This window comes from Dipodomys ordii, unplaced genomic scaffold (assembly GCF_000151885.1).
Source record: "Dipodomys ordii isolate 6190 unplaced genomic scaffold, Dord_2.0 Scaffold221, whole genome shotgun sequence".
Taxonomy (NCBI): Eukaryota; Metazoa; Chordata; class Mammalia; order Rodentia; family Heteromyidae; genus Dipodomys; species Dipodomys ordii.
Genome location: NW_012267437.1, coordinates 1,073,941 through 1,095,075, shown reverse-complemented (window position 1 = coordinate 1,095,075; position 21,135 = coordinate 1,073,941). Strand labels below are relative to the sequence as shown.

General features: G+C 43.0%; 2 protein-coding genes across 3 annotated transcripts in view; one reads left to right on the top strand and one right to left on the bottom strand.

The window, feature by feature from the left end:
- Alas2 (5'-aminolevulinate synthase 2) overlaps window positions 1-7,788 on the top strand; it is a 25,458-nt gene extending 17,670 nt beyond the window's left edge. Inside the window, exons 7-9 of the mRNA XM_013035802.1 lie at window positions 418-686; window positions 1,983-2,145; window positions 7,499-7,788. Of these exons, the coding sequence (XP_012891256.1) occupies window positions 418-686; window positions 1,983-2,145; window positions 7,499-7,662 (596 nt within the window). The 3' untranslated portion in view covers window positions 7,663-7,788. The remainder of the gene's footprint in view (window positions 1-417; window positions 687-1,982; window positions 2,146-7,498) is intronic.
- Apex2 (APEX nuclease (apurinic/apyrimidinic endonuclease) 2) overlaps window positions 1-21,135 on the bottom strand; it is a 27,834-nt gene extending 6,699 nt beyond the window's left edge. The window contains exons 1-6 of one of the 2 annotated variants that reach the window (XM_013035815.1): window positions 20,932-21,135; window positions 19,466-19,549; window positions 17,420-17,600; window positions 16,511-16,657; window positions 15,492-15,561; window positions 8,436-9,355 (exon numbers count right to left, since the gene is read on the bottom strand). In XM_013035815.1, coding sequence (XP_012891269.1) covers window positions 8,447-9,355; window positions 15,492-15,561; window positions 16,511-16,657; window positions 17,420-17,600; window positions 19,466-19,549; window positions 20,932-21,085 — 1,545 coding nt within the window. In that variant the 5' untranslated portion in view covers window positions 21,086-21,135 and the 3' untranslated portion in view covers window positions 8,436-8,446. Of the gene's footprint in view, window positions 1-8,321; window positions 9,356-15,491; window positions 15,562-16,510; window positions 16,658-17,419; window positions 17,601-19,465; window positions 19,550-20,931 lie in introns of those variants that run through there. The other variant, XM_013035814.1, reaches the window with a different exon arrangement.

Sequence of the window (21,135 nt, the reverse complement as noted above, 5' to 3'; positions counted from 1 at the left end):
TTCCTACTGCAGCCCTTCTTGAGAAAATCTAGCAAAGTTTTGTTTTTTTGCAAAGCCCCCTGAGCTGTGCTAAATAGCCAGGTTCAATTTGAATTTGTAAAGAACTCTATTTTCCTTCCCAATACCAACTCCAGCCTTGATCTTAGCTCCATTACATGTCTAAGTTGCTAAAGGTCTCCACCCTCCTCCCTCCTATCTAGTCATTACATATGGCAAGCCTTGACAGCCCTATCTCAGACTCACAGAATTATCAACTCTTTGCTTGTTGTGGACAAAAGAGATGAGCAGAGGACTGGAAAGGGAGTCTGGAGTCCCAGCTTCTGATATATCACCTTGTGTGAAATGAGGAATGGTCTTGTTTCTTGGGGTGGGGGGGTGATGATAAAGTCTATGCATATCTTTCATCTCTGTTTCTAGGCAAAGCCTTTGGCTGTGTGGGTGGCTATATTGCCAGCACTCGCGACTTGGTGGACATGGTGCGCTCTTATGCTGCTGGCTTCATCTTTACCACTTCACTGCCCCCCATGGTGCTCTCTGGGGCTCTGGAATCTGTGCGTCTGCTCAAGGGAGAAGAGGGCCAGGCCCTGAGGAGGGCCCACCAGCGGAATGTCAAGCACATGCGCCAGCTACTAATGGATAAGGGCCTTCCTGTCATCCCCTGCCCCAGCCACATCATCCCCATTCGGGTGAGAGTGCCACCCTGCTTCATTGTTTCCCCACCTGTCTCTTGCAGGAGCCTTTCCACACATATTCTGAGCAAAAATGAACTGCTATTTCTTTCTTAAATGACATCTATTGGAACAAGTAAGTCAGTAAGTCAGAATGTGTGGGAAGAATGCTTATAATCATTTGTGGATGAAAAAAGTCATCTTGATATGAGCAGAAAGATAAGTTCTAGGACCCCCCCCCCCACCCACGACACACACATGCCAATACCAAAATCTACAAATGCTCAAATCCCTTTATAAAATGGTGTATTTGCATATAACCTATAAAATTCTCCCATATGCATTAAATTATCTCTAGATGACTTATCCTAATTCAGTATAAATACTGTATTGTTTAGAAATATCAAGAAAAAAATACGTTTAGGTTTATTAAACATGCAGAGTTTTTTTATTGTTTTGTTTTTGGTTCTTGCTTTTGGTGGTACTAAGGTATGAACTCAGGGCTTTGCTATTGCTCTAAGTAAGTGAGCTAACACTTCAGCCACACCCTTGGACCATCTTGATTTCCTTAATTTTTGAGTAGGGTATTGTATTTATACATAGGCCAGCCCAGACAGCAATCCTTATTTGTGCATCCCACACCACTGGCGTGACAGGCAATTGAAACTATGCTCTAGGTTTTGTTTTTGTTTTTTTTTTAAAAAAGTGGTTGAGTTGGAGGAATCCCATGAACTTTTTTGCTTGCACTAGCTTGGTACCATGATTCTCCTGATCTCTGCCTCCTAAGTATCTAGAAATACAGGTGTGTGCTACTGTGCCCTGCTAAATACATATTGTTTCATTGTTTTTTTTTCTTTTAATTGTTTAAATCTGCGATCCATTGAATACCTGGGAAAGCCCACAGATATAGAGGGATAATTGTCACAATTGCTCATTAGGCTAACTTAATGTTCCTTTGTAAACATTTTTTAAATACCTGACCTTTTCATGGGCTGAATGACAACATCTCTGAGATACCTTCATGGTATTTTTGTGTCACCCAGAACCACCCCAAATTAATCTATGTGCTTGCCTTTAAAAATAGTTTCAAGCCAAGATTCTTGGTACTAATTCTACCTCTCCTTCAAATGCAGTTGCTGGCTCTAGGCTCTTCCTCAATAGAAATTCTACAGGTGGCACGCCTAAGCCTCTTATGAAAAAAAATCCAAGCCCCAATTCACTGATGTTCCTTGACTGGAATCCCTCCATCTGTTTAATGGAGCTAGTGGCAAGCCCAGGGTGGCAGGTATTCAATGACCTTTCTTTTGAGCACAGGTGGGTGATGCAGCACTCAACAGCAAGATCTGTGATCTCCTACTCTCCAAGCACAGTATCTACGTGCAGGCTATCAACTACCCAACTGTCCCCCGAGGTGAGGAGTTGCTGCGCCTGGCACCTTCCCCCCATCACAGCCCACAGATGATGGAAAATTTTGTGGGTAAGTACTCAATTTTGTGGTTATTTTCCCACCCCCGACCTAGAATCTAAAGAAGTTGGGAGGATAAATTCCATTCAATCTAGAAATTATTTTATTTTCTGGGTGCCAGGCTTTAATACCAGGGTCATGAACGGGTGAGAAACAGCTCACAGATTGACAAGGGCTCTAGTTTAGTTGCAAAGACCAACACAGACACAATAAATAACATCAAGGGGTGATCAAAGCTTAATGGGCAGTGCATTAGGGAGTTATGGGATCAGAGAGGAGGGGCTTCATCTTGTCTAAGGAATTCAAAGGCCCACAAGTAAAGGTGACAACTGAGCTCAATCTTGCAAGGTAAGTAGTATTGTACCAAGAGAAGAAAAGTGTAATAGAGACATTTTGAGCAGAGGGAAAAACATGAAGAACAAGGAGGAGAGTGATAAACATTTTAAGATATATCAAGAACAATAGACAGGTATTACTAGAATATGGGGTAATAGGAGCAGGGTATTGGTGGCTCCCACCAGTAATTCTAGCTACTCAGGAGGTTAAGATTGAAGGATCAGAATTTAAAGCCAGCCCAGGCAGAGAAGTCCTTAAGATTCTTATGTCCAATTAACCACCAAAACCTGGAAGTGAAGCAGTGGCTCACATGGCAGTGCACCAGCCTTGAGCAAAAGAACTAAAGGACAGTGCCCAGGCCCTTAGTTCAAGCCCAAGTACTGACAAAAAAATTATAAATTAAATTTTTAAAAAAGAATATAGAGTAGTAGGAATGGAGTGGGAAACAGTTAATTTTTGAATCTATGAAAGACAATGCAAGATAGGGACTATATTAAGAAGTTTGTAGAGCTGAGTAGTTTGGATTTTCCCCCTAAAAAGTGCAGTTTCATCAATTCATATGAAGTTTTCTAGATTCCTGTTGAATATAGTTTTGTCTCTTTTTGTTTTTGGTGTGTGTGTGTGTGTGTGTGGTGTCCGGTGTTCTGAGAGCTGTGGGGAGAGAATTCACTCATAGCCACAAAAGGGGAAGAATTTTGGGGTGTGGTGTGTGTGTGTGTGTGTGTGGTGTCCAGTGTTCTGAGAGCTGTGGGGAGAGAATTCACTCATAGCCACAAGAGTGTGTGTGTGTGTGTGTGTGTGTGTGTGTGTGTGTGTGTGTGTGTGGTGTCCGGTGTTCTGAGAGCTGTGGGGAGAGAATTCACTCATAGCCACAAGAGTGTGTGTGTGTGTGTGTGTGTGTGTGTGTGTGTGTGTGTGTGGTGTCCGGTGTTTCTGAGAGCTATGGGGAGAGAATTCACTCATAGCCACAAAAAGGGGGAGAGGTAAGATTGAATGGGCTTTATGGGTAGGGTAAGGAAGTCTTTTTGAAGTACATTTATATATGGTACAAGGATTTCCAAAACAAAGGAATTCCAGCAGCAATGAGTTATGGACTGGACAGCAGAGGTATGTAGGAAAGTTGTTTTGCCTGGAGGACAGATAGTACAGGAGTTTGAGGGTGACAAAATAGGTAGGCACAATTCATTCATTCATCCAGTCACTCAAAAGCACTAAATGATGCTAACAATTATAAAGTATCTAAACATTTTACAGAATTAACAAACTGAATCTTCAATGTTAATGTGCTATCATCATTTCCATTTTGTGTATGTGGAAATTAAAGCATAAAAACTGGGCACTGGTGGCTCACATCTGTAATCCTAGCTACTCAGGAGACTGAAATCTGAGGATCACATTTTGAAGCCAGTCCAGGCAGGAATGTTCATGAAACTTTTTTCTGGCACCAGTCCTGAAGCTTGATCTCAGAGCCTGGGCTGTGTCCTTGAGCTTTTGTGCTCAAGGCTAGTGCTCTGCCACTTGAGCTACAGCTCCATGTCCAGCTTTTTGCCCGTTACTGAAGATGAGTCTCATGGACTCATGCCTGGGTTGGCTTCAAACCTCAGTCCTCAGACTCTTATTTCCAATTAACCAGCAAAAAGCCAGAAGTGAAGCTGTGGCTCAAGTAGTACAGTAGCAGCATTAGACAAAGCTAAGAGACAGCATCCAGGCCCTTAATTCGAGTCCCAGCACTAGCACATATAAAAAAATGTTATTGGTTGAAGGTCATAGAGGGACTAGGTGGGGATGGAGTAGGGGATTATAACTATGGTTACAAATACCATGTCTACTGCTGGACCTTTAATTCAGTCTCTATTGATATGGGCTTAAGTTATAAGCTCTCAGTATTCTTAGGCCCCTGAGTGTTCACTTAGACTGGACATTTGCAGGAAAGATTTAACAAAAGCATCTATCATGACTCCACTAGTTCCTCAACCCCACAGCCAACCCATCCAGAAACCCATTCCTGCAACCTCTCTCAAATCTATCCTTTCCTTACCGCTTTTTCTTTAATCCATGTCGACATAATTTCTTGTTTCCTTGCCTCTCTCTTCTTCCTCTCCAATCCTTTCTCTGTACAAACCCCCAGAGGGAATTATTTTTCTAAAATCCTGGCCATGTTTCCCTCTTCATGTTTCCCTAGCAACTATACACTAGAGTAGTCATCTCTAAGGTATGGTTTACAAGATAATCCCTGGGATGAGTTAATGGATTAAGAGTTTTATGTTTATATTTATCTTAAAAATAAGAATTTAAGAAAGTCACTGTTGGCTCATGCCTGTAATCCTAGCTACCCAGGAAGCTGAGACCTGTGGATCAAAGTTTAAAGTCAGCCTGGGCAAGGAAGTCTGTGAGACTCTTATATCCAGTTAAAAAATCACACTAACAAGCCTGAAGTGGAGCTGTGGTTCAAGTACCAGAGCACTAGCACACAGTCAGAGACAAAGCCCAGACCCTGCGTTCAAGCCCCAAGGCAAGAACAAAAATAAATAGAAAATTATTGATACTGAATTTAACATATAAGATGACAATAATTCATGTATATAATACATAAATAGACATTGGAGACACATGCTAAACTGTCCGCACTGAGAGACATGTTTAGTTCAAAGTTTGTAGACACCTGGCCTACCAAACAAAGTTGAAACTCAGTAGCACAGCGTCCAACAGTTATATTTATATCTTCTCCTCTCATATTTTATTTCTCTAGCTGAACCAGATGACTTTGGTTTCCATTTGTTCTCTCTACCTTTGGGTCTTTGCTAACACTGCTATCTTCTGACTGGAATGCCCTCCTTCCTCCCTTCTGGTCCAGTTCCTTCTTTTTCTAGGCTTAACTCAAGTATTCTTTCATTTGTTCTTTCAATAAATATTTAACAAATACTTGCTGTGGGCTAACACTATTCTTGATGCTGGGGACTCAATAATTAACAAATGAGACAAAACTCTTAGCCTTCCAAAACTTATATTCTTCCAGAGAGAGACAATCAAAGTATTTTTTTAAAAAAAAGCAAATTTGCCATTCACCAGTAGGTCACACTTCGAATTTTCTGAGATCTGAGCATTACAGTCCAAAGCCGGCCCAGACAGGAAAGTCTGCGAGGCTCTTATCTCCAAATAACCACCAAAAAGCTGGAAATGGAGCTAAGGCCCAAGAGGTAGAGCTCTAGCCTTGAGCAAAAAAGCTCATGGACAAAATACTAAGGCCCTGAATTCAAGCCCCAGGACTGGCACAAACAATAATAAGCAAGTTAAATAGCATGTTAGTTCTAAGAGCTTTGAGAAAAAAAAAGAAGCAGAAAGGGAGGATGGGAAGTGCTGAGGGCAGTAGTTTGGAACTGAGCTGTAGTACTAGGTATCAAGGTTAGCCACTGAGGGGACACTTATGTAAAGCTTTCAAGGAGGTAAAGGAGTTAGATGGCCAGAGAAGGGCATCTCAGGCAAAGTGAACAGCCTAAGGTAGGGAAGACTCTAGCACAAGAATATTCCTTCTGGGGGGCGGGGCGGGGGAGAGGGGAGGGGAGATGGGAAGGGATGGGAAGGGGAAACAAAGGAGAAGGCAACAATGCTTGATAAGAAATGTACTCATTACCTTGTCCATGTAATTGTAACCCCTCTGTACAGTATTTTCGCAATAAAAAATAAAATAAAAAAGAAGAATATTCCTTCTATATTTAGGGAATAATATGATGAATGTGGAGTGGTGTAAACACATAGAAGAAGAATTAGGCAAGTAAGGTGGGATGTGGAACCAGATTGTGTGGGATATTGTAGGTCACTGGAAGGATTTGGGCTTATACTGGAAGATCCTTAGGAAAGATCTAAGAATGGATATCTGATATAAGTTTTAACAGAATCACTTCAACTTCTGTGTTGAGAATATCCTGAAAAGGAGAAAAGTGCAAGCAGGGAAAGTCAATGGTCAGCCACTGTAATATTCCCGGTGAGGTGGTGGCTTATACTTAATGATAGCAATAGTGATCAGACTGTGACGCTGAAGCTAACAGTGTTAGCTGTCAGACTGAACGTGGACTTAAAAAGAAAAAGATGGAGGCTGGCTCTGAAAGTTTCAGGCTGAGCATAGAGAGGAAGGACATAAATAGTTAGTCCAGTGATGTTAAGTTAGAGATGACTACTAAACATCCAAGTAGAGATGGACAAATGACACTGGATACACAAATCTGGAAATTAAGACAGACTTCTGGGCTAGAGATGAAAATTTCAGAATCAGCATAGAGATGATGTTTAAAGCTATGAGCTACACAAGGTCATCAGAGATACATACATAAAAAGATTATAAGGGCAGAGGCCTGGCATATAATCTGATGCACTTCCTACAGCTAGATCAGGCTCCCTCCATACATTTCCACACTCCTCAGGAACAACAAAGTCTGCCCTGGATGCAACACTGATGCTAGTGTGACAGTATCATCTTCATCATCAGGCTAGGATGTTCTAACTACATAAATTCACCTCATGGCCCACACATTTCTTATACTTAGGGAGTGGGATAGCCAGTATGACTTGAAATTTTGTCATAGGATTTCTTCTCAATCTTTTTTTGCCAGTCCTGAGGCATGAACCTAGGGTTTGGGTACTGCCCCTGAGTTTTTTGCTCAATCCCAGCACTCTACTGCTTGAGCCATAGCTCTATTTCCAGCTCTTTTTTTGGTGGTTAACTGAAGATGAGTCTCCCAGACTTTCCAACCATGATTCTCAGATCTCAGCTTCCTAAGTAGCTAGCATTATAGTTGTGAGTCATGGGTGACAGGTGCTGGCTTCTTCTCAATCATTTACACATCTCAGCACTCATAAATAAATGGCAATATCCACAGCTCACATTGGGACAAACAAAGCTACTGTTGGCCGTTACACACCTCCAAGGATTAAGAGGAACAACATTTTGACATATCTATACTTTTATACTGTGACATAGGGATGTAGAAAACCAAGTCTAAACATTTTTCCCTCCTCTCTCTTCCACCTTCAGAGAAGCTGCTGGTAGCCTGGACTGAAGTGGGACTGCCTCTGCAAGATGTATCTGCTGCGGCCTGCAATTTCTGCCGCCGCCCAGTGCACTTTGAGCTTATGAGTGAGTGGGAGCGTTCCTACTTTGGGAACATGGGACCCCAATATGTCACCACCTACGCCTGATATGCTAGCTGCCTTGGATGGCTACCCTACCTGCACTTCCCTTGAGGCTGGGCCTCCTCTCTCCTCAGCTTTGTTGTGTGCCCCTAGCTGATTTGAATCTGAAAATAAAGAGCAAACTGCAGCCTTTGTAACCTTTTGTTCAACAGAGAACTAACAATTGCACTATGCTGACCCCTTCAGACAAGTGCTATATTCTTTGCTGATCCCACCTCAGCATTGCAGAGAACTCCTACAACTCAATAGAAGCCTTTATGGAAATGAGCACTGCTCCTCTTTCCTACTCTCAAACCCCATTTTGATACAACTTCTCTGACCCAACTTTATAAAGACCATCCAAAATATCCACTCAATGTGGTACATTGAAACAAAGACAGATTTTATTCATGAACAAATACATTTCCCAGCAATGAAAGAAGGGTTTAAAAAAATCACAACTGCCTGCACACTTTCCATGTACTCCTCTTAAGAAGGTGGGGAGAGGGGGTGGAAGACTAGGTCACAGCATTGAGGTATAAGAAGCTCACCAACAAGAAAGAGTTGGTAACAAGAGAAGGAAAAAGGCCTTGGAATAGGAAGGAAAGGAGACAGGGAAGGATGTTTTGGGGGAAGAAGAAAATTAGGAAAGGAAAAGGAAGCATAGAAAGAAAAGAAGGAAAAGAGAAGGAATGAAGTTAACCTGAAGGGGGAAGACAATCATGGTAGCTTAGGAGGAAGGAAAGGGAGCCCTCAGCATCAGATCCTATACTATGGTGACCACACCAGATATCCCTTACCCTTGGTTGTTTCAGCTGGGTTTTCTCCAGAGGAAGAAGTTGCAGCGGGATGAGGGGTCACTGGGAGGACCCTGGGGCCTGGCACACATGTAGAAATGGCGGCCCAGGTTGGGTCCTGACTTCTTTACAGTACGCATCACACATGGCTCCTTGTGGCCTCCACAGAGGGGCACAGGAGAGGGTCCCCCCAGCACAGTCTTCCAGAACAAGGTTCGTACCTCCTTCTCATCTTTAGCCTTGGCCTGTTCTTCTACCACTTGGGCCATCACCTCTTCTTCAGAAGTCTCTGGAGTCACATGAGGTGCCATGACAGACAGGTGAGGTAGATTCAAATCAGAAGTTTGGGGATGGCTTGAGGAAGGCTGGAAGTAGCTCATTAGGTCTTTCTGCTTTCTTCTGGAGCTAGCCTGATCTGGCCACGGCTTGGTCGAGCATACAGGGGCTTTTTTTGGTCGTTTCTGCACCTGGATTTGATTGCTAGGCTGCATTACTGATTGCTCTAGCACAGATTCTTGCTCAAGAGGAACTAGGAAGTGGAGAATCTTGAGCTGGGTGCCTGCAAACTCTGGGAGGAAGCGAGTGCATAGAGGTGGACACTGTTTTGCAGGCACAGAGGACACATTCAAGGCAGCACCAACAGGGCAGTGGTCAGAGCCCATCACTTTAGGAAGCAGGAAGGAAGTCTGGAAGGTATCCATGACCAGAGTCCTGTCTCCCAGCACATAGTCAATCCGGGTGCCATAGTTGAGATGGCGGGCACCACTGACCACTGACCAGCAAGTGAAGGCCCTTTCCTGCTTTGGTTGGAAATAGCGGAAGCTATCAATGAAGGGAGGCCCTACTTGGGACCCAGCCTGGCCCTCTGGGTTACTGAGCAAGCCATCCATCCACTTGCGCCCTGGATCTTCTTCAAAGCACTCCTGGGGAAGGGGAAAGAGGGTAAAGAGAAAGGCTGAACTAGAGATGTGTGAAACAAGAAGAAACTTAAGAGACTTTCATTTTACAAATAAAAAAATCTAGTTGTCCAAGAGTGTACTGCTGCTCAAGGTCATTCAAATTCTAACCTTACTTATCAAAAAGTTCTTGCTTATTCCCCACCTCATTCTATACCACAATGCACTTACCTGGCACTAGTCCATAAATGCTGAATCTGAAATTCTGTACTTTGCTTAATCAAATCAATTTCTAGATTTTTTCAAAAGAATGTCAGATGGAAAAGTAGTTATCCTGAGGAAGCAGTAAGGCAGGGATTAAGAGTTAGGAAGAAAGCTGACTTTTCCTTTAAATTCTCTGCCGCCATTTGGCTTATCTTGTATGTGTCAACATATGATCATCTCTCCTTCCTGAGTTTAGATAAGGCTGTAGGGATCCATCTGAATACTTCTTTTGGCCCTGAAACGGATTCACTTACATTCATCCAAGTATTCAGCCTACCCACTCACCTACACATTCATTCAGTGAAACAACACTTTCACAGAAGACTGTTTTGTGCCAGATCTAGTCTTGGGGACAAAGGGTGCTTCCTTTAAAGGAATGATCTGGAAATAAAATGTGAAAGCTAAGCAGAAGTAACCTATGGAAAATGGACTCCTAACTATGGTAACAGCCACTGTGATGGACTTGTGGAGGGTAGATGCAATTACTCAAAAAAACAAAAGAGAGCTGGGAATGTGGCTTAGTGCATGAATCCCTGGGTTTGATTCCTCAGTACCACATAAGCAGAGAAAGCCAGAAGGGGCACTGTGGCTCAAGTGGTACAGCGCTAGCCCTGAGCACAGAGGGGCTTAGGGACAGAGCCCAGGCCCTGAGTTCAAGGCCCAGGACCAGCAAAACAAAATAACAAAAGAAATAATTAAGATATGACTATTGTAGTCCATGCAAATAAGAGATGACAGTCACCTGGAACAGGGTAGCATCAAAGAATAAGAAAATTGATATTTAGTCAACCAACTTAATGTGGAAATGGGGCTAAAGAAGGACAATAAGGGAAAAATTCCCAGGCCTCTAGTAGAGCAACTAAGAGGATGATGGTCCATTTAGAGAGAGACAGAAAGACTAGGACAGCTGGTATAACTGGAAGCATATGCTATTTTGAAAAGACTACTGCTATTGTTAGTTCTTTTTTTTCTGGAAGAAAGAATGAATGACGTGCACTGGACACATCTACGATACTCTGAATTAAGTAGAGCAACCATAATGGTATGTAATGAAATTACAGGAAGCTTAAAAAAAAACTGAGCCCAGTGCCAGTGAGCTCACATATGTAATTGTAGCTACTAAGGAGGCTAAGATCTGAGGATCATGGTTCAAAGCCAGCCCAGGTAGTTAAGTCTGTGAGATTCTTATTTCCAATAAACTACCAAAAAAGCTGGAAGTGGAGCTGGCTCAAATGGTAGAGCACTAGCTTTGAGTAAAAAGAAGGTCAAGGACAGAGCCCAGGCTCTGACACACACACACACACACACCCTGAATGAGTTACTAGTAATGACTGTGACAGGAGAGACTAAAGCCTTCACACACACACACACACACACACACACACACACACACACACACACACACACACACACACCCTGAATGAGTTACTAGTAATGACTGTGACAGGAGAGACTAAAGCCTTGTATTTTGTAAGATTTACTCCATTCCCCACAACACCACAACCATTTCCCTAATCTCAATTCTGTTCATTTTCTCAGTTGACAGCCAGAAGTGTTTACGTGACTTTCCTGCAAACTAATCAAAGAATCTTCCCATGACCTGTTTTCTAAGCAAAGTCTAGGGGCTGACTTGGACTGTACCAGCACGGATCATCCCTTTCACAGTACGGTATGCATTTTTTTTGTTGTTTTTCATCCACAGATCCTGCCTCCTAACTCCCTCAAGGCAAGTGATGAAAAACCAGATATTTTTCCTTCCCTAAGGCAGGTCACAGAAACACATCTTTCTTTGCCTTTAGCTAGCTATTAAGAAATCTTTGACCTACCCTTGTCTAATACTAGGTCATAAGACCCTCATTCCTCAGGGGTCTTGCCTGAACCAGTGAGGAAGGAATGCTGAAAAATCTGAACAGACAGGCTTTGCTGGGTTTCACCACACAATATTTCAGCAATTGTGCCTATGCAATGAAGTCTGTATAAAACCCAAGAGGACAGGGTTCAGAGAGCTTCTGGACAGCTGAATGTGTGGAGCCCTGAAGGAAGGTGAACAAGGATTCATCCAAAGACCAGGAAGGTAGCACATCCCAACTCCACAGGAACGGCAGATTTGCACTGGGGACCCTTCCAGTCCTGCTCCATGTGCCTCTTCATCTGACTGCTTATTTGTGTATCCTTTAAAATATCCTTTACAGCTAACCAGTAACATGTAAGTATAGTGGTTGCCTGAGCTCTAGCAGTGTTTGCTTTGTTTTGCTTTGTTCTAGCAAATTAATTGAACCTGAAGAGAGGTTGGTAGGGACCTCAATTTACAACAGTTTGGTCAGATGTTTGAGAGTCAGACTGATGACTAGGTCTGAAGGGAATAGTTGGGGGAATTAGCCATCAATGTGTGGGGTCTTACACTATCTCTAGGTAGAGTATAGAACTGAAATGGATTAGGGGATAGCCGGCTGATGTCCACCATTAAAGAACTAATGGCATATTTTGAGGTTACAGAAGTCTTCTGGTTGTTACTGTTGTGGTTTGAGAACAAAGTAAAAATGGACAGTCTGTTCGTCCAACACAAAAACCTCCCAAACTAGGCCAAGATAAGAAGTGGCTTCTATATTTTAGGTTAGTGGGTCACAATCCTGTGTGTAAAATAAATACATCCTAGAATCTTTAAAACATACCACTACCCTAGACCCACACCCAAGAGATTCTGATTCCATTATTGTGGAGTAGTGCTAAGGTTTGGATATTTCTTTTTAATAGCAAGTTAGGAACCACTGGACTGAAGGGAATTACAAATGAGAGGTTCATATATGGAAAAAAAGGATAGGAGGGAAGTGATGACCATCAATTTGGGGACACAGTGAGAAAAGCTAGAATGACAACAGCTTTTGCAATAGGCAGAAGAGACAACAGTCCAGAGTAGACAGTATGTAGAGGAATACTGAGAATGGATATGGAGACAAGAAAGTGTCTTAAATACTGGCTATTGTTTTCTCTACATCACAGAGATAAAGGGTAGTACTAAGGGTTCATGAGTAGGAAATAGTGTATTAGGATAATAACCAAGAATGTGGGATTTGAGATCCTGAAATCTGGTCTCCATAAGGACTTTCCAGCCTTACCTCCTGCCACTTTTATCTTTTCCCATAGGACCAGGTAGCTTATGCCTATAATCCTAGCTACTCAGGAGGCTGAGATCTAAGGACTGTGGTTCAAAGCCAGCCTGAGTAGGAAAGTCTATGAGACTGTTATCTCCAATTAATCAATAAAAAGCAGGGAGTGGAGCTGTGGCTCAAGTGGTAGAGCATTATCCTTAAGCAAAAAAGGCTAAGAGTCAGCACCCAAGCCCTCAGTTCAAGCCCTAGGACTGGCATTAAAAAAAAGATAGCACTTTGAAGTTCCTCACATATACCAGGCAATTTCTCAACTTAAAATCTTTGCCCATGCTGGAATGTTTTGCTGCCTCTACCCCTTAAACTCTGTAATACTCATCTTTTTAAGATTCAGCTATTTTCATCTGCTGCCCTGAGGACCCTATTTGCCTAGCAATCTCATCTCTGGACTTCTCCAGGGTTGCTATCTCTGCCGGAGGTCTAAAAACACCATTTGACAATTGGCTGTCCATGTGTCTATTGTCCCCCACCTCCTCCATCCCCCACCCCCGCCACACAAAGTGAGCTATATCTGACTTATAACTGAATCCCTAGCAAAAGGCTCAGGGCCAGGTCAAGAGCAGGATCGGTATTACCTACTGAATGAAGCATCAGGTTTCAGTACGTTTAGAACAGTATTGCAATGGGATTGTAGCAAATGAAGAAGCTTACACAAAGCAAAGAAAATAATCAAGATTGAACAAGCTATAGAATGAGAAAAATAGCTACAAACTAGTCATCTAAGAATTGATTAATACACAGAATATATAAGGAATTCAAACAACAACAAAAAAATCGGATTCAAAAAATGGGCAAATGAGCTGGGTGCTGGTGGTTCACACCTATAATCCTCACTACTTAGGAAGCTAAGCCCTGAAGACCACAGTTCAAAGCTAGCCCTGGCAGGAAAATGTGTGTGATTCTTATCTCCAATTTACCACCAAAATGCTAGAAATGGAGCTATGGCTCAAGTAACAGATCATCATCCTTGAGCAAAAAAAAGAAAAATGACAGTGCCCAACCAAGTCTTGAGTTCAAGCCCCAGTAACAACACCAAAATGGGACGGGGGAGATATATGCATGGACAATTTATATACTTAAAATATCCAACCTCATAAGTTATAAGGGAAAATTACAATGAGATATCTCACTCCAGTTAGAATGACTATTATCAAAGACAAGAATTAACAAATGAGGATACAGAGAAAAAGGAACTTTTATATACTGTTGGTGGGAACATAAACTAATACAATCATTTTGGAAAACAGTATGGTTTCCTCAAAAAATTTAAAACAGAACTATCACATGATTAATCTTACTTCTAGGTGTGTATCCAAAGAAAATTAACAGTATGTCAAAAAATCTGTATTACCATGTTCATTGTAGCTTTATTAATATTACTATTATTTTGTGCAGTTATCAAGGCTTGAACTCAAGGCCTTGCATTTAGGTTTCTTGCTCATAGCTGGAGCTCCAACACTTGAGTCATGAGTATTTTACTGATTAATTGGAGATGGAGTCTCACAGACTTTTCTACCTGCACTGGCTTCAAACTGTGATCCTCTAGGTCTCAGCATACTGAGCAGCTAGGATTATATGTGTATGCCAATGGTGACTGGCCACTGCAGCATTATATGGCCAAGATATGGGAACAATCTAGATCTCCACTGATGGACAAATAAAGAAAATATGGCACATATACAACTGGAATACTATTTAGCTACAAAGAAGAATGAAATCTTTATCATTTGCAACAGGGCAAAACTAGAATATAGGCATATTAAATGAGAAAAATAAGTAAGAAAGACAAATGTATTTCACTCATATACAAAAAGTGACCTTACAGAAGTAGACTAGAACAGTGGTTGCCAAAGGCTTGGAAGAATAGAGGGAAAGGCATATAGACAGACATAAAGTCCAGTTTGATGGAAGGCTAAAGTTTTGATGCTCTATAGCATAGTAGGGTGACTATAGTTAGCAATAGTTTATCATATGTTTCAGAACAGGTAGCCAAAAGTATTTTGAATGCTTCTCACACAGAGAAACAATGAAATGATAGACATGCTAATTATCACAATTTCATCACTGCATAACATATATAAGCATCAAAAGATCACATATTACTATATAAATGTGTGTGGGGGTGTGCGCACGTGCGTACACGTGTGTATGCCAGTACTTATACTTGAACTCAGTGTCTGGGCACTGTCCCTGAGCTTCTTTACTAAAGGCTAATGTTCTAGCCTTTGAGTTATAGCGCCACTTTGGATTTCTACTGGTTAACTGGAGATAAGAGTCTCACAGCCTTTCCTGCCCTGGCTAGCTTTGAACTGCGATCCTCAGATCTCAGCTTCCTGAGTAGCTAGGATTACAGGTGTAAGCCACAGGCACTCAAACACAATTATTTCTTTTCATTTTTTTCCTTTTCAGTGGTACAGGGTAGTTTGAACCCAGCGCCTCATGCTTGCTAGGCTGGCACCATACTTTTGAGCCACAGCTCCAATATTATATGTCATTTAAGGAAAGAAACAATAGTATTTCAAACTAAGTTCTGCTTTTCCATAAAGGAAGCTGGCTGGCCTTGAAGGTCAAAACCCCAGCATTGGGCTCGATAGGAAATGTATTCGTTACCTTACTCATGTAACTATAACCCCTCTGTATAGTACTTTTACAATTAAAAAAAACAGCATTGGCTAGGTAGATGAAAAGACCCAAAGTCAGGAGTGGGGCCTGAGACCTAGAGGAATTCTTACCAGATTGGCTGCATCACAGTGGTCAATGGGGCGATGAGCTGTATTCAGGTCCCCCAGAATGATCACATGGCTGAAAAAAAATGTGGGGTTGTTAACCAGACATTCAAAAAAAGAAGCAGTCAGTAGTACTGGCCCATATACTTTCCCAGGCTAAAGGAATCCCATAAACCATCACTCAAAGGGAGGCTTAAGCTTCCAACTACTCAAAGTAGCCTACCTCTCCCATGCTCACATTTTACTACAACCTGAAGGTCTTTCACTAGTGACCAACCAAATTCTAAGCTCCAAAGATGCCATTGTTCCCTGTCTGACATGACTGCTCCATTTATTTCTACATATTGCTATTTATCTCATACTTCAAAGCTGAACTCAGATATCACTTCTTTTGGGAAGGGTTTCTTGATTACTTTCACTTATCCTTACTTTCCTGTCCTACCCTGCAACAAGACTCATTTGGTTCTAGTTACTTTTATCCTCATCCCATTTCATCAGATCTCAGCTTCCTGAGAATCACAGTTCAAAGCCAGCCAGATCAGGAAAGTCTGTACTACACTAACTTCCAATTAAACACCAAAAATTCAAAAGTGGAGCTGTGGCTCAAGTGGTAGAGTGCTAGCTTTGAGCAGAAAAGCTCAGGGGCAATACCCAAGCTCTGTCAAGCCCCAAGAGCAGCATACTCTCTCTCTCTCCCTCTCTCTCTCTCTCTCTCTCTTCTCTCTCTTTCACACACACACACACACCCCTCTTTTCTGTGATAGGGATTTACACATTCAACAAAAGAGAAAACAGAGGCATAGATAACCTTGGGGCCTGCAGTAAGCGGAAAAGCCAGAGTAGAAGAATACAAAATCCATGTTTGTGCCATTTTATCTTGTCCTCAAAACTCTTAGAGAGCAAGCCCTGTTCAGGTAGTCTGCAATGAGGCAGTGACGGAACTAAAAGAAAATCCCTTCCAATGGAGTATAAGGTGAGGTACCCAGGAAAATCTCAAGAAGCCCAGCTACTCATATTTGAAGTACCTGCCAGCTGCCAGAAGGGCTTCTGCTCGAATCTGCAGCAGTCGATAGAACCGTAGCTTAAAGGTCAGTCGCTCAGGCTTCCCAGGGTCGGCATGGGGGCAGTACACATTGATTAGTGTCAAAGTCTTCTCCTTCCCTTCCAGTGTGCTGGGGAGAAAAGAAACCTCAAAGGAGTTAGTTTCGAGCCATCTCTCCTGTACCCACACTATGTGGCTCCCAGTTAATGGTTGTCCAGAGGATACTAAGAGAAGGGATTGGTGGGGGCGTCATAACTAAGCAGGCATGCACAGGACTTAAGAAACTGCTGCTGCTGTCATTCATAAAGATGATACACCAAGAGAGAGAGACAGAAAGACAGACAGACACAGAGACCTATGGACAGTGAAACTTGGAAAAATGAATTCCATATTAGCTAAGTTGCTTTTGAGGAGCTTGTGTTAATAAAAGAACTAAACTAAGCCGGGCGCTGGTGGCTCATGCCTGTAATCCTAGCTACTCAGGAGGCTGAGATCTGAAGATTGCGGTTCAAAGCCAGCCCAGGCAGGAGAGACCGTGAGACTCCTATCTCCAATAAACCACCAGAAAACCGGAAGTGGCGCTGTAGCTCAAGTGGTAGAATGCTCGCCTTGAGCTGAAGAGCTGAGGGACAGCGCCCAGGCCCAGAGTTCAAGCCCCACGGCCGACCAAAAAAAAAAAAAAAAGAACTAAACTACCAGTTCAGTGTCCTTCAGTAAAGATAGGAACTCAGGCACAGACAAGAACATAGTCAACAGCACAGCCAGGACTAGCATTCAGGAAAGGCAGCTTGAGAAACATTCCTATAGCTAAATACATGTATAGAAAGGGAACTTTGAATCTTCACATAGCAGAACCAGCAATGCTCACTGGCTGGGGGATAGGGGATATTACCAGATCTTGTGCTTTGTAAGGAGGGCCCTGCCCTCACTATCCAAAGCCCGGAGCTCTTCTGGGGTGAACTCATCCATGTTTCCGTAGCAACCTACATTCCCATTCTGGGTGGCAAACAAACCACTGAGGCCTTCTTCAGCAGCCACAGGAGCAGCACTATTTTTACAGAAGGTAGCTACACCTAGAGAAAGATAAAGTACTCTGAACAGGATTGGTAGACAACAGCCTTTTGCACAGCCTGTCACAGTCTAAATCATCAACAAAAAAGTCACCTAAGTCATCCTCATAAAAATCTGTCTCATTGGGCTGGGAAGGTGGCTCAGTGGTAGAGCGCTTGCCTTGCATGCCTGAGGCCCTGGGTTCGATTCCTCAGCACCACATAAGCAAAAAGAAAAAAGCCAGATGTGGCGCTGTGGCTCAAGTGGTAGAGTGCTAGCCTTGAGCTGAAGAGCTGAGGGACTGCGCCCAGACCCAGAGTTCAGGCCCCACAACTGGACCAAAAAAAATTCTGTCTCATGAGCCACACACCAGTGACTCACGCCTGTAATCCTAGTTACTCAGGAGGCTGAGATCTGAGGATCACGGTTCAAAGCCAGCCCAGGCAGGAAAGTCTGTGAAACTCTCATCTCCAATAAACCACTAGAAAAACTTGAAGTGGCGCTGCAGCTCAAGTGGTAGAGCAATCGCCTTGAGCTGAAGAGCACAGGAACAGTGCCCAGGCCCAGAGTTCAAGCCCCACAACCAACTAAAAACATCTGGCTTGTGGCTAGCAGTGATGGCTCATGCCTATAATCCTAGCTTCTCAGGAGGCAGAAATTTCAAATATCCAGTTCATGGCCAACCTGGGCAAAAAGTTTGCAGGATTCCATCTAAACCAATAGCTGAGTGCAGTGGCACATACCTACTGGTCATCTCAGCTATGCTGGGCACTGAGGTCAGGAGGATCACGGTTTCAGGCCCATCTAGGCCAAAGAAGACCCCCCAGAAGTTCATAACCACCCTGCCCATTTCTACAGAAAAAAAGCTGCGCATGGTGGCATGCAGCTGTCATCTAGCTACATTGGGAAATGTATATAGGAGGCTCACATTCCAGGCCAGCCTAGCCCAAAAGCAAGACCCTATTTCAAAAATAACAAGAGCTAAAAGTGTGGCTCAAGTGAGAAAGCACTTGCTAGCAATGATGAGGCCCTGATTTCAATCCACAGTACTGCAAATAGAAGGTACTATGTATTTTTTAATATACTGACAACTCTCTCAAGGGCTGTAGATGACTCTGTCTCAAAGGTGAGGCAACTTAACTCACACTTGCAAGCCTCAATTCCTTTGTCTAAAAAAGCCACAGAACACTAACAGCTATGCTCTAAGTATTTTACATGAATACAGGTAAGTGCTCATACAGTATTAGTTATGATTTTATTATGACATGGATTGATATGCTTACTCTATGCAATACTCTCCAAGACGGTATCCATTATCCTTATTTTCTAGGTGAGAAAGCTGAGACACATAGGTAATTTGTGGAGGGCACACTGCTGAGAAGTGAGCCATAATTTAAACCCAGGCAATCTGGCTCCAGAGCTCACACAACTAACTAAAACAAGACTGTTCTTCTTAGGTCCAACAGGATAATTTTATACATTAAAAATTATGCTTCATGCTGGGCACTGGTAGTTCACACCTGTCATCCTAGCTACTCAGGAAACTGAGATCTGAGGATCACAGTTCAAAGCCAGCCTGGGCAGGAAAGTCTGTGAGACTCTTATCTCCAATTAACCACCAGAAAACCAGAAGTGGCATTGTGGCTCAAAGTGGTAGAGTACTAGCCTTGAGCTGAGAGCTCAGGGACAGCACCCAGGCCCAGAGTTCAACTCCCTTGACTGACAAAAAAATCAGGCTTCACATAACCTAATGATATAACCTAATGTTGCAAGTCTCTAGCTCTTTGAACTAGAGCCTTCTCATCAATTATGAGAATTATGATACAGAAACCTTTTCTGCATCATTTTCCTCCACCACTCACAATAAAGTCCCCAGAAAATTATTTACCAGAATAGCCACTACGGCTGCGGCTAAAGCTGAAATAGGAGTTATAGCCCTCGACGATAGCCAATGGCTCTGTCAGTACATCCCCTGAGGAAAAAATGTAACATAAAGTCAGAAGTAAAATAAGGAGCCTGGGATTACAGTTGTAGGCTAATTATTAGTCCACATCAGAGCCAGAGTTGACAGTGAAAATGAAGTATTCATGATGAAAGAAGCTAGAAGTGTGGAAAGGTCAGAGAGATAATCGATAGAAAAATCAGAAAGTGAGTCAGGCTTCAGTGGCTCATGCCTGTAAATCTAGTTACTCAGGAGGTTGAGATCTAAGGATCACGGTTCAAAGCCAGCCCAGGCAGTAACGTTTCTGAGACTCTCACCTCCACTAAAAACTATTTTTTTAAAAAGGCAGAAGTGGAAGAGCATAGCCTTGAGCACAAAAGCTCAGGGACAACACCCAGGCCCAGAGTTGAAGCCCCAAGATTGGCAAAACAAAGAAATTGGTGAAGCAGGTTTGGGTGGCTAGCTATTTAGAAGGCTAAGACCCAGAGGATCATGGTTTGAAGCCAGCCAGGGAAGAAAAGTCTATGAGAATCCATCTACAAAATTACCTGCGAAAAGTAGGGCTGGGAGAGTGGCCAAGCATGGAAGCCAAGCAAACACAAGGCAGCACCCAGGGACAGCACTCAGGGACAGCACCCTGAGTTCAAATGCCAGTAGAATGAAAAAAGTTAGGTGAGAAAATGAAGACAACCTACAGAGACAGCTTACAGAGTGGAGAATTAGTGAGGAGCAAAGAGAATTAAGAATTAAGCCTGGGAGCTTGATTGGAGGGTATGAGGGATGGGAAATGGAGATGGATGTAGGAGAAGGACTGGGGAATCTCAGTTGGAGTTAAGAGGGAATTAGAGAGTGGAAATGAAAATGAAGATAGGAAAAACTAAGAGGATTTAGGAAGGGGGAGAGGAAATTAGGAAGTCTAGGCTTGGGGTGGGAGTGAACTGAGAATTAGAGACTCTGATCTCAAGAAGAGACATGAGGGAGATAAAGGAAATTGGGGATGTGGAATGGATGAAAATGAGAGTCTGAAGTGGGGACAAAGGTGGGATGGGAATTGTGGGATCTGAGCTGGGGGCAGGATTGAGAATTGAGGAAATCTGACTTATGGGTAGGAATTGGCAGTGGGGAGGCTGGCGTTAAGGACTGAGTTGGGGTGACAGAACGAGGTGGAATTTGAATGACGTGAGGGCACCAAGGGGGGAGACAATTAATGTTCTGTCGAACACAGGAGATGGGGAATTGGGGGTTGTAGCTGGAGTGAAAACAGACGTTTAAAATGAATGGGGATTTGGAGGTGAGTCTAAGGGAAGGACTCAGTACAGGGAAATGGGAAAGAAAATGCGATGGAACAAGGAGGCAAGATTAGCAAGAAAAGGAAAAAAAAACATGGTAAGGATCTTAGATGGAGTGCTCACTGGTCACTTTGGTCTCTTGGAAACAGACGATATCCGCATCCAGCTCATCCAAAATACGTTTTGTGGTCATGGCACTGCTGCGTGCTTCCTGGCATAACGCCCCTTGCTGGGGACTTCGGATACCATTGATATTCCAGCTTATTAAACGCAACATCCTAAGCAATCTAGGACGTTTCAAAAAGTCCCAGCAGCCACAAGCGAGCG